Source organism: Mercenaria mercenaria, chromosome 1, assembly GCF_021730395.1.
Source record: "Mercenaria mercenaria strain notata chromosome 1, MADL_Memer_1, whole genome shotgun sequence".
Lineage (NCBI taxonomy): Eukaryota > Metazoa > Mollusca > Bivalvia > Venerida > Veneridae > Mercenaria > Mercenaria mercenaria.
The window spans coordinates 109,262,691-109,276,992 of NC_069361.1; the positions used below are offsets into that span (position 1 = coordinate 109,262,691).

The 14,302-nt window shown below is 35.6% G+C and overlaps 1 protein-coding gene across 1 annotated transcript; it reads right to left on the reverse strand.

Annotated features, from left to right (window-relative positions):
• Positions 1-4,214: 4,214 nt before the first annotated feature.
• Positions 4,215-14,191, reverse strand: LOC123557253 (uncharacterized). The gene is made up of 11 exons (XM_045348623.2): positions 13,987-14,191; positions 12,686-12,780; positions 11,683-11,800; positions 10,224-10,343; positions 9,648-9,703; positions 8,997-9,090; positions 8,032-8,084; positions 7,609-7,692; positions 7,078-7,141; positions 6,686-6,776; positions 4,215-6,125 (listed from the first exon to the last, which is right to left on the reverse strand). Exons 1-11 carry the CDS (start codon positions 14,023-14,025, stop codon positions 6,076-6,078), a joined length of 864 nt encoding a protein of 287 aa, XP_045204558.1. The 5' UTR covers positions 14,026-14,191; the 3' UTR covers positions 4,215-6,075.
• Positions 14,192-14,302: the final 111 nt, after the last annotated feature.

Here is a 14,302-nt window from a genome sequence, read left to right on the forward strand (position 1 = left end):
TTATATATTGGTGAAATCAAATAAAGTAAAGTGTTATTTCACTGTGGCTATCCTTGGCCCGTTGTATAAGAATATATTGGACAAATAGAACAAAGTAAAGTGTTATTTCACTGTGGCTATCCTTGGCCCGTTGTATAAGAATATATTGGACAAATAGAACAAAGTAAAGTGCCCTTTCACTGCGGCTATCCCTGGTCTGTTGTATAATGATATACTGGACAAATCGAACAATGTAAAGCGTCATTTCACTGTGGCTATCCCTGGTCTGTAATATACTTAAATATTGGACAAATCGAACAAAGTAAAGTGCCCTTTCACTGTGGCTATCCATGCCTTGTCATACGCTTATATATTGGGGAAATCAAACAAAGTAAAGTGTTATTTCACTGTGGCTATCCTTGGCCCGTTGTATAAGAATATATTGGACAAATAGAACAAAGTAAAGTGCCCTTTCACTGTGGCTATCCCTGGTCTGTTGTATAATGATATACTGGACAAATCGAACAATGTAAAGCGTCATTTCACTGTGGCTATCCCTGGTCTGTAATATACTTAAATATTGGACAAATCGAACAAAGTAAAGTGCCCTTTCACTGTGGCTATCCATGGCCTGTCATAAATGTATTCTTGAAATCAAACAAAGTAAAGTGTTATTTCACTGTGGCTATCCTTGGCCCGTTGTATAAGAATATATTGGACAAATAGAACAAAGTAAAGTGCCCTTTCACTGCGGCTATCCCTGGTCTGTTGTATAATGATATATTGGACAAATCGAACAATGTAAAGCGTCATTTCACTGTGGCTATCCCTGGTCTGTAATATACTTAAATATTGGACAAATCGAACAAAGTAAAGTGCCCTTTCACTGTGGCTATCCATGCCCTGTCATACGCTTATATATTGGGGAAATCAAACAAAGTAAAGTGTTATTTCACTGTGGCTATCCTTGGCCCGTTGTATAAGAATATATTGGACAAATAGAACAAAGTAAAGTGCCCTTTCACTGTGGCTATCCCTGGTCTGTTGTAAAATGATATATTGGACAAATCGAACAATGTAAAGCGTCATTTCACTGTGGCTATCCCTGGTCTGTAATATACTTAAATATTGGACAAATCAAACAAAGTAAAGTGCCCTTTCACTGTGGCTATCCATGGCCTGTCATACGCTTATATATTGGTGAAATCAAACAAAGTAAAGTGTTATTTCACTGTGGCTATCCTTGGCCCGTTGTATAAGAATATATTGGACAAATAGAACAAAGTAAAGTGCCCTTTCACTGTGGCTATCCCTGGTCTGTTGTATAATGATATACTGGACAAATCGAACAATGTAAAGCGTCATTTCACTGTGGCTATCCCTGGTCTGTAATATACTTAAATATTGGACAAATCGAACAAAGTAAAGTGCCCTTTCACTGTGGCTATCCATGGCTGTCATACGCTTATGTATTCTTGAAATCAACAAAGTAAAGTGTTATTTCACTGTGGCTATCCTTGGCCCGTTGTATAAGAATATATTGGACAAATAGAACAAAGTAAAGTGCCCTTTCACTGCGGCTATCCCTGGTCTGTTGTATAATGATATATTGGACAAATCGAACAATGTAAAGCGTCATTTCACTGTGGCTATCCCTGGTCTGTAATATACTTAAATATTGGACAAATCGAACAAAGTAAAGTGCCCTTTCACTGTGGCTATCCATGGCCTGTCATACGCTTATATATTGGTGAAATCAAACAAAGTAAAGTGTTATTTCACTGTGGCTATCCCTGGTCTGTAATATACTTAAATATTGGACAAATCGAACAAAGTAAAGTGCCCTTTCACTGTGGCTATCCCTGGTCTGTTGTAAAATGATATATTGGACAAATTGAACAATGTAAAGCGTCATTTCACTGTGGCTATCCCTGGTCTGTAATATACTTAAATATTGGACAAATCGAACAAAGTAAAGTGCCCTTTCACTGTGGCTATCCATGGCCTGTCATACGCTTATATATTGGGGAAATCAAACAAAGTAAAGTGTTATTTCACTGTGGCTATCCTTTGCCCGTTGTATAAGAATATATTGGACAAATAGAACAAAGTAAAGTTCCCTTTCACTGTGGCTATCCCTGGTCTGTTGTATAATGATATACTGGACAAATCGAACAATGTAAAGCGTCATTTCACTGTGGCTATCCTGGTCTGTAATATACTTAAATATTGGACAAATCGAACAAAGTAAAGTGCCTTTCACTGTGGCTATCCATGGCCTGTCATACGCTTATGTATTCTTGAAATCAAACAAAGTAAAGTGTTATTTCACTGTGGCTATCCTTGGCCCGTTGTATAAGAATATATTGGACAAATAGAACAAAGTAAAGTGCCCTTTCACTGCGGCTATCCCTGGTCTGTTGTATAATGATATATTGGACAAATCGAACAATGTAAAGCGTCATTTCACTGTGGCTATCCTGGTCTGTAATATACTTAAAATATTGGACAAATCGAACAAAGTAAAGTGCCCTTTCACTGTGGCTATCCATGGCCTGTCATACGCTTATGTATTCTTGAAATCAAACAAAGTAAAGTGGTATTTCACTGTGGCTATCCTTGGCCCGTTGTATAAGAATATATTGGACAAATAGAACAAAGTAAAGTGCCCTTTCACTGCGGCTATCCCTGGTCTGTTGTATAATGATATATTGGACAAATCGAACAATGTAAAGCGTCATTTCACTGTGGCTATCCCTGGTCTGTAATATACTTAAATATTGGACAAATCGAACAAAGTAAAGTGCCCTTTCACTGTGGCTATCCATGGCCTGTCAAACCCTTATATATTAGTGAAATCAAACAAAGTAAAGTGTTATTTCACTGTGGCTATCCCTGGTCTGTAATATACTTAAATATTGGACAAATCGAACAAAGTAAAGTGCCCTTTCACTGTGGCTATCCCTGGTCTGTTGTAAAATGATATATTGGACAAATCGAACAAAGTAAAGTGCCCTTTCACTGTGGCTATCCATGGCCTGTCATACGCTTATATATTAGTTAAATCAAATAAAGTAAAGTGTTATTTCACTGTGGCTATCCCTGGTCTGTTGTATAAAGATATATTGGACAAATCGAACAATGTAAAGCGTCATTTCACTGTGGCTATCCCTGGTCTGTTGTAAAATGATATATTGGACAAATCGCACAAAGTAAAGTGCCCTTTCACTGTGGCTCTCCATGGCCTGTCATACGCTTATATATTGGTGAAATCAAACAAAGTAAAGTGTTATTTCACTGTGGCTATCCTTGGCCCGTTGTATAAGAATATATTGGACATACAGAACAAAGTAAAGCGTCATTTCACTGTGGCTATCCCTGGTCCGTTCTTCACTTATATATCGGTCATAACTAGTAAATTGAAGTTATATAGTTCACTGCAGCTATCAGTGGCCTGTAGTATATTTCCTTATTGGACAGATCGAACGAATTAAATGTTATTTAACTGTGTCCATCCTTGATTCCTAATATACTTCTATAATGAACAAATCGAAAAAAAAACAAAAGTGTTAGTACCCTGCAGCCGGTAATTTACTCATATCTTCGACAGAGAGAACAAAGTAAAATGTTAGTTTACTGTGGCTATCCTTGGCTTGTGATGTACTAACATACTGGTCTGATTGGATACTGTCATATGTCAGTTTAATGGCTCAAACTACAAGGAAATATGTATTGTCAAACCATGTCTATCTGGTAAGAAATGACAGTTTCAAGTGCCGCACCCACAAGGTAGAATCTGACAATATTTGACTTTTATATGATATAAAATTAATAAATCCACTGGCTCAAACCTCAAGGAAATGTATTAACCAAAACAAATCTATATGATAGTAAATGACGGGTTCTGGCGCAAGCCACAAGGAATAATATAAATGAATATTCAAGATCAATGGCGGAAAGCCCAGTGTAGAATTCGACACAATTCCACACTAATATGAAATAAAATCATTAGTTCAACTTGCTCAAACTTCGAGGAAATGTATAAAGTAATAGCATATTTATATCATAATTAATAGTTTCCACTGGCTCAAACTTCGGGACATTTCTTAACTGCTTTTTTAAAATCGATTCGTATTATATTTAAAATGGCATAACTTTTCCTTATCTTTAAGATGTAGGGACATTGATATGTTCTTGATGAAAGTGAATGAATATCGAATAAAGCTGTTGAAGTGTTCGTTTTTTCAAATTTATTTGTCAGATAGTAAAGGCAATTAATAATCGAACTGACATGCATGTATATTCAAAGGGACATACACCTTTTAACAATTGACAGATAAGTCTAAAACATGTTTTGTACATTTACATATCATGTTTAAATACAGTATAAAAGTTTAATTTTATTTCTATATGGAGTAGGATATCGGTTTAAAGTAAGCTTCCAAATCTTACTTCTGCAGGGCATTTGCAAAAATATGTTTACAAATAACCCATATGCAAACTGGACTGCCTTACTATACAAACCATATAAAAATTTCAGATATTATATTGGCAACAAAAATGCTGTTAATTGGGAATTCCCAAAATAACTAGAGCTATCACTAAAGGTGATGAATGTACCCCCCGCATGCACTGACACAGTACATTGCAATTTGACGCACACAAGATTGCATAATTATGTGGACTATATATATATAGACTGTATGTATACAGTATAGTAACAAAAAACAAAGTCCCATAACTATGCAGAATATTTATCTAAAAGAATGTAACATGCACCATGCACAACTAGGGTTCAGGTACTGATCACTTGTGTTCATTAAATTGTGTGCAAGGGTTTGGTAGATTAGGCATGCACAAGATTGCATATGCAGACTGTATGTACATAGTATGTTAACAAGAAACGAAGTCCATAACTCTGCAATTTTTGTCACTGAAAGAACCTAACATGCCCCGTGCACAACTACTGTTGTTACTGATCACTTGTGTGAAGTTTCATTAAATTGTGTCAAGGAGATGAGGAGAGATGGTGCGCACAACATTGTGTCTATAATATAGTATAGTAACAAAAAAAAAAAAAGTCCCATAACTCTGCAAATTTTTTTTCTAAAGAAGCTAACATGCCCCATGCACAACTACGTTGGTACTGATCACTTGTGTGAAGTTTCGTTAAACTGTGTCAAGGGGATGAGGAGAGATGGTGCGCACAAGATTGTGTCTATGTATATAGTATAGTAACAAAAAAAAAAAAGTCCCATAACTCTGCAAATTTTTTTTCTAAAAGAACCTAACATGCCCATGCACAACTACTGTTGGTACTGATCACTTGTGTGAAGTTTCATTAAATTGTGTCAAGGGGATGAGGAGAGATGGTGCGCACAAGATTGTGTCTATGTATATAGTATAGTAACAAAAAACAAAGTCCCATAACTCTGCAAATTTTTTTTCTAAAAGAACCTAACATGCCCCATGCACAACTACTGTTGGTACTGATCACTTGTGTGAAGTGTCATTAAATTCTGTCAAGGGGATAAGGAGAGATGGTGCGCACAAGATTGCGTCTACGGACAGACGGACAGACAGACGGACAGACAGACAGACAGACAGACAACCTGAAACCAGTATACCCCCCCTTACAACTTTGCTGTCGGGGGGTACAATAAGAGTTAATCAGAAATGACTGCAATACATATAAAAAACTTTATATTAATATCAGCCGTGCAGAAAAGTTACAATCATATCCAATTCTAAACATTTATTTGAATATGAATTTAATCCAAGGAAACCCATGCAAATTGTCACGACAGTCCATGCAGTAGTTAAATGGTGCACTTGAAATGAGGGAATATAATTCTGCAATAACTTATTTCCAATCAACACACTTGCATGATCACGCACAATCATGAAGAACATATGGTGTAACATCTTTCAACTGCATGGTCACGTGAAATAAATCTTTCAACATATTAGACAATGTAGAGCAATTGTTACAGCAGGGAAAATAAAAGTCCTGGGTACTTGACTTTAACGACCTCTAGTCGTATGAATTCAGATCAATATAGTGTCACAAATAACTTGTAATGGAGCAGATCAGCATTAATTCCTCTTGTGTAATTGGATGTACTTTTCTCTGTCGTTCATGATATCTGAATATAAATAAAAATGCACATTTCTTATATCTGAATAAAAATAAACATGCACATTTCTCACATAATCAGAATCACATAGAATATGTATATTCATAGAGATACATTTTTTCAAATTGATCACATTAATTGAATACGATAAACAGTGTGTACTAAAAGGGAATTGAAGTAAAAGATAAAAAATTTTTTTTTTAATGTTTTCAGGTTTTACTTAGAAACTGACTGCACTTCAGGAAAGACATATATGTTTGATTTTGCTTATTTTTTGGATTTCTTTTGTTTCTGGATTTAAAACCATTTCCACACAAGTATTTCAGTTATGTATCAGCAGAAACCAGTGTTTCTAGATTCTGTACCAGTACAAACCTTTCTCCGCAAGTAACTTCCAAGTTACCCACAAGAATTATCAGAGGTGAGGAAGAATGATTTCAGACACAATGTATTTTTTCAAATAGGGCATATGCCCAAGCCGGGAATCGAAGTCACGACCCTGCTCTCCATGTTAAGCAAAGTGGGAGGACTACATTTCTGCATGAGTTTTATAAATGTGGTTTACTTACAATTCAACAGAAGTGAATTGGATTTATTTGTAGTTTTCCCCTCTGTTTTCCGCAGCTCCACGTCCACATTTTCATATTCGTCACCTATGGCCTAACAATGGAACAAAACTTTAATATACAATCCAATGTTCATTTTTTAAAAATTTTTTTGGTCACTAATAACTGAACTTAACGCAATTTTTAAATTATATGGTAGTGCATTCCAAAATTATCATAATGTGCTCCATGTTAATATATGGTAACTTGTTCTAGAAAATGCAAATCTCCTAATGCTAAATACACAAAGAGGTGGAGGTATGTAAATGATTTATCTATCAAAATATTGAAATATTTATTGTAATTGTCTTATAAAATACAAATATGTCTTTGTTCAAGTCTAATAGACCTCTCACCTCCTGCATTATTGTTATCATTGCCTCCTTCACCATCACTTTATAAATATAGTTCTCCGATTGACTGAAACAAAGTAATGTTACATTTCTGTATATTCATAAAAGAATATAACCTGAAAAGTAGATCCACAGAAAAGCACAAAGAACAAGGTAAACTGTGAAAATAGAAGACTTTATTTGATTGATTTTGTTCATGAGCAGTAATGAAAATTGCAATACTGCCAACACCCCCTATCACCCACTTAAGCGGTATTCAATCTTGAAATCTAAATGAGTTGAAATCAATGATCCCAAATGACCAGAAATACAGCAACACTGAAATGAAGTTGGGGTGACTTTTTATGGCCACAACACAGCACTTAACACCCGCTGTTATGAAGTAAATGTAATAGGAAAAGTATATCTTTCTTTTTCTCATAAAATGCTGTAAAGTAATAAATTGTCACTTCAAGAAGTCTTTAAATAACACACTGAAATAAAGGTATTGCTGCGTTTTAATTAATAGTAATATTAAATAATAAATCTGCTTACCCTGTTTCCTCTTCGAAAAAAGATTTCAAATCCTCATTTGCAACAGACGGTATCACATAATGCACTGAATAGATTGAACTGGAACTGGAAAAAGAAAAAAAAAACAATTTATCATTTCTCCGTGGCTGGCCATGTAAATCACACACACACGCACACACACACACACACACACACACACACACACACATATATATATATAAATAATATTAAACATTATACTGACTGAAATTATTATTATAATCTAGAAACCTTTGACTGATTAACATACTGCTAAAATTCACTTCATACAAGATGAGTATTTAAAACACTGCAACATTTCTGGTGTAAAACAATGGGCATGACTAACCTCTATACCAAGAACTAACTAACAATGGCAAGGAAAGAGGGCATAAAAATACTTTGAAACACTAATAGTTCACTTACTCTTTCAACTTTTGGAATCTTTTTCTTAAATTCACCTTTATCATACAAATGGCCTGTAAAAGAATTTTGCAGTAAAGTGAAACATGAGAGATACACCAAATTATTTAACCAATCATTACTTAAAATGAATACAAAATTAACAACAGCTGTCAAAGGAGACAGGGGAGTGGTGGTCTAGTGGATAAGGTGTTGGCCGCTCAATCCTTGGGTCATGGGTTCGAGCCCCACTGGTGTCACGTCCATGACTTCTCATATGACACCAGTACTGGTTTTTCCAGGAAGCGGATAGTTGTTAATATTAAATAAAACAAATTAGTAAAAACTAAAGGAGACAGCGTGCTCAACTTTTTCGAAGCTGGATAGTGAAATTGGGCATATTTGATAAAGCTGTAGCTGTCACTAGAGTGTTTATTGATTCTCATTTGTGGGTGAAGCTATTGTACAATAGCCCAAGTCTGTACAAAAAATATTAAGTAATAAGAGAGGTAAAGATAATTTATGTATTTATTTGGGTTTTACGGCGCACCAACACAGTATAGGTTATATAGGGCCAAACAGGACTATAAAATTTGGTTCCACATCTCATTTACATTGAAATAAAATTTGCATACCTGGAAGCGCAGAGTTACTGCAAAACCAAGTGATAAGACCCTATTATTCGCCTCTTACGATCCTGCAAGGGTAAGGCAGGGAAAGATAAAGTGTATCAAAACACTATACAAGTCAATGGTGTGGCTGATGATGTTGATCAACTATTTAAAGTTTGAATCGATCCATTCAGTAATAATAGAGACAGAATGAAAGTGCAATAAAAACTTTAACCTGAAATTTCCCCCAAGTTCATATGTATAAAATAAGAGGATAAAATTAGGATCTATTTATTATGGCCTTCCTTCTACACAATGGAAGGACATTTTCAACCGAATTAGTGACACTCCATTCTCTTTAAGAATTAGTTATCCTACCTGTGGACTGAACAAAGCTTCCCCAAATCCTTGTGAATGTGGTAAGCCTCTCTGTTTTGTGAACATTATGTGTCGCTTCATCCAAGGCATGTAGCTGAAATCAAATTACATCCAAGTCTGTTTAGGATGCAAGACATGTGTTAAATATTTGTTTGAAATTCGTTGATTATGATAATACTTCCATTAGAAAAAGTCTATATACATGTAAGATTGCGTTCATCACTATATAAACATATCAAACCAGGTATGAGCAGTTATTACATACTCATTTCTATTTCCGGTTAAGTTGCAGTGATACAGGAAGCGTCAATATATTTGCATACATTTACGCCCGAGTGTCATACTGGGTGCTTGAAGCAATTCAGTGTTAGTTGTTGCACTAATTTTTCTACTTAGTTCACTATTGTCAATTCTATTCCAGCTATTGAACATAATACTTATTATTTAGGATATTTTCAATATATATTTTTACCTGTTGATGTACATGTAATAAAACAGTTATTATCTTGCACCGGGAAATATCCACTTGTTCTTCAGCGGAAGAATATTGCGCTCCTTATGTCCACAATATCTCCGCTGAAAAACTCATGCATATTTCCTGATACAAAGGTAAAAACCTATAACTATGTAGCTAAAACAATAAACTATTACCTTCTATTTCCTTCAAGACGGACTAGATACCAACATCGTGCATATGCCTCCCTCATCTGTAATATCCATTAAGATAACATCATTCGATACTGCATTCACTGCATATTGGAAACTAATGTTTTTATAAAACGGTATGATTTGTTTGTTTGTTTGTTTTGGGTTTAACGCTGTTTTTTAACAGTATTTCAGTCATGTAACGGCGGACAGTTAACCTAACCGGTGTTCCTGGGTTCTGTACCAGTACAAACCTGTTCTCTGCAAGTAACTGCCAACTGCCCCACATGAATCAGAGGTGGAGGACTAATGATTTCAGACACAATGTCGTTTATCAAATAGTCACGGAGAACATATGCCCCGCCTGAGGATCGAACTCGCGGCCCCGCGATCTGTAGACCAACGCTCTTACCTACTGAGCTAAGCGGGTGGGCAAAACGGTATGAAAACAACTACATTAATGTAGTGCACTGAAGATTTAATAGCAGTTCTGGTACATACTGCTCATTATCAATGTGTTTCTGATCATAATGTTGTACATACTACTGTATGCATGTTTTTATAATTACTTAAGCAACCTACATGCTTCTGTACTTCCTCCATTTTGATCAAAAAATCCTCTTCGTCTAAATCTTCTTCATCGACAGTAGAACCAAGAAGTGATTCTATTCCATCTACAGACCATTCTTTCAATTGCTCAGTCTTGAAAATGCAAAACAGAAGATTAAACATACTATGTGTACTATGTCAACATTATGTAATGCTTTGCATAAAATCACTTGTTGCATTGAGTACAGTAAACTTAATTCCAACTACTTGAACTATAATAAGAGAATGCACAGAAATGGAGAAAGAAAACTCCAAGGCCACTGCACAACACAAAACGTTGTATATCTACTCACATGCACAAAATGCATGAAACAATATGTGGGATAAACGAAACGTGAATTCCAAATTTGAATCAAAGAACACCTGAGAGATATACTACTCAGTAAGGATACTCCTGTCGCCAAAACATTTCAACATTGATAAATAATAATGTCGAACACGTAAAATATCAAATTATTGATATCATCCAATATGACCAAACGTCAGACCACAGTACGACTATAAGACGGAACAGGGAATATTACTGGATACACCAACTTCACACTCCACCTAGTAGGGATCAATATTTCCAGGTAGGATGGGAACACACCCCCCATCCCCCCCAGCCACTGCATACTATAATAAAAGAATGGTCACATATTAAAATTCAAGTGGAAAAAAAGGAATAAGAATATCAATTATATATTTATTAAAACTAGAATGTGTCTGAAGGACACAGGGTGTGCCCCCACAATAAGGGGGAAATAATTCCAATCTTTGCATTCTTAATTGGGTATAGCCTCCAAACAATTATGAAAAGGATTCATTATTCTATACCATATACTTTTCTAGCTATGAGCATCACAAACACAAAATTCACTATTTTGGCTATTTCAAGGGTCATAACTCTATAATAAACACTAAGATTCTATAGAAGAATGCCAAGTGTGGAAGGTCACATTATGATAAGGACTCAAGCAAGGTTACTTTTTGAGTTAGGCACATAATTAGGTGAAAATGTGCATATTTGTACTATTTCAGGGGTCATAACTTTAAAAATAGGGGGAGGAGCCAGCAAATAAATGGGAGGTGTGCAAGTTCATATTATGATAAAGATTTATGTAAGTTTTCATCCATTTATATCATACACTTTTTGAGCTAGATGTGTCACAAGCTGAAAATGTGCATGTTTGAATATTTCAGGGGCCATAACTCTAAAAATAGGGGGCGGAGCCAGACGAAAAATAGGAGGTGCGCAAGTTCATATTATGATAAAGACTCATGCAAGGTTTCATCAATTTATATCAAATACTTTTTGAGCTAGGTGCATCACAAACATCGGATGGACACACGGACGGATGCACAGACAAGAGCAAATCTATATGCCACCCACCACTCATGGGGGACACAAATATTGTAAAACATTACAAATTTTCTTTAACTGATGCTTTACCAGACAAGGCTTGCACAGGAATGACGTTTCATTTCTGGGTGGTTCCTCTTCGTCATCTCTACCAATACATTTTGGATGGAACCATTCAGTGCATGAATCGCAACACCACATGCATTCACTATAAGAAAACAGGGAGCTGCATTCAATAAACGCTTCATGCCCCCGGTGGCATCCTTGTCGATACAAAGCAACCTAAGTCCATAAAGAGGTCAAGGTCAAACTGAGGTCAGGTGTTGTATGAAGATGAGGAATGGTCACAGGTTACATCTGTATTAGTAAGAATTCATTCATGTAAGCAGTATTGTTGCTAGACGAAACGGTCCATTTTGGTTAAGCAAGAGATGGCCCATATAAAGCAACCTAAGTCCAAAATGAGGTCAAGGTCAAGGTTAGGTGATGTCTGAAGACGAGCAATGGTCACAGCTTACATCTGCATTAGTATCAAGTGTTTCTAGTAAGGGGCATTGATGCTAGACGAAACGGTCCAATTTGGTTAATGTCATACGCACGAATGGACGGACAGGACTATCACTATATGTCTCCAGCATCAGTAGATGCCGGGGGCATAAAAATGCATGTCATCAATATACTAACATATAAAAATGGTCTGTTACCGGCTATACCGAACTACTAATGTTTGATCATACCTGACTGACATAAAAACCAATGACTTGAAACAAGGTAGGCGTAGATGCCCTAGGCAGTAGTTAATACATTCTGGAATTCAAAAAATTAATAAGGACCTTTATATAAATTAACTTTCATATGCCTATTTCTTTTTGTGACATAGAGCTGCTCTTTATAACATAAGCTTGGCTAACCAAATTCAAGCTTTCAGACTCATACAGGAACTACTTTTCCTTACCATGGAAGCAGCAAACCAAAAATCTTCAAATCCATAGAAGACTTTATACTGACCTAGTTAGGTGTTATTTATAATTTTGGATTCCTTTCATGAATTTGATTGATGAAATTTTTTACAGTGTATTCAGTTTTGAGGTACCTTTTCTTGTATTTCCTCCTACAAACACAGTACACTTCATCGGCACTTTTCTTCTTCTTAGTAAGTTCTGGGTAAACAAATGAAGTCCTTTTCCTCTGAAATAAAGTGATAAAAAGTAATAACAAAGATTATTTATGAAACTATGATGTGCATGTTTACCTGTATAAATAAAACTTAAAGTATGGACATTCTAATCAGTTTGCCTTATTTCATTTTGCCTTTGTATAAATTTTTTGATACTCTGATCACCAGTTTATATACAAAACCACCTCGGAAGGGTCTTCCCAAAACACTTTCTTAGCTGTCTCCAAACCTTTAAATAAAGAAAACAGATATTATTATTAGACAAACCAGAGCCCGGCTAATAATGTTCTACAAAATTGTCCACCACGTTGTAGCTATTTTTCCATAAATGAACTTACTAATACCAGCTCATTCAAGAACATGGCATGGACATGGTAACCTATACAGCTTTAGACACATTGGCACATCAAATGATTCCTATATGTACATTTTTTCATAGGACAATAGGTCAGTGGAACATGTTGCCGACTGTCGCACATACAGCAGCCGCAGTGGACTGCTTCAGAACTCTTGTCACTGTGCCTGTCCTTATCTCTTCTCTAAATCTTTAAATACTGACCAATGTACAAAGTTTTATTAATGTAAAAAATTGGAACAGTTTTAATGTTTTAGCACATGTATAAATCTGTTGTAAAAACACGATCAAATTTTAATCACCACCTGAACATAATCTTCAGTTATGAAGGAATGTAGTAATTTTAAGAAGAAGGATCTGTTGATTTGACAGCGATCGATCAAGTTGGCAAATGCTTTGAAATAAAGCAAGGCGCAAACACAAGCTAATTAGAGATTACAGATCCGTACCCCTAGACACTTCCATAAATATAATGTAACAGATCTATGCAAGTAAATATCTACACATCCAGAATCTGTTTTTTCTTCTTCTTAAACATTTGGCAGCTAATGACACTAAACTAAAGAAACAAAACACAAAATATGCAACATTCCAAACGAATTTCGTTCGAGATTTCCTAACAGAACATATATTTTGGACATGAAGCCAGTAGAGGCTTTTCAAATATTTTTTCTTAATCAGCTAGGTCAATTTTTCTGATATAAGTAGACCATACTCATGATAAAAGTAAGACACATGTCATGTATCGCAGCATAATTTTATCCGGAAATATGTTCTATCCAGCTGCTACTAAACTTTTCAAACATGGGGAACGGAATGTAAGTGATACTTCATAATAAAACGAAAAAATTCAAATACGAACCAATCTTTCCGAAATCCTTTGTAACCTTAGAAGAAGCATATCTGCTGTTGGTCTGCAACTCGTGTTGCCTTAAATTTTCGTATGCATCTTGCACATTACTAAATTCCGCCATTTTTCAGGGGAAGTAATCCAGTTAGCTCAAAACAGAATTTGGTGGTACGAAACCGTACCCGTTCACCGATAGCCATAATGCATGCGGTAGCCGTCTAGCCAAAAGGCGTGTCCGTTTTATCAGCATCCATCTTTACTACAGTTTGAAAGCCCCATATCTATTGGTCAAAAATCATTCCTTCTTGCTGTTTACTCCAATCAAAAT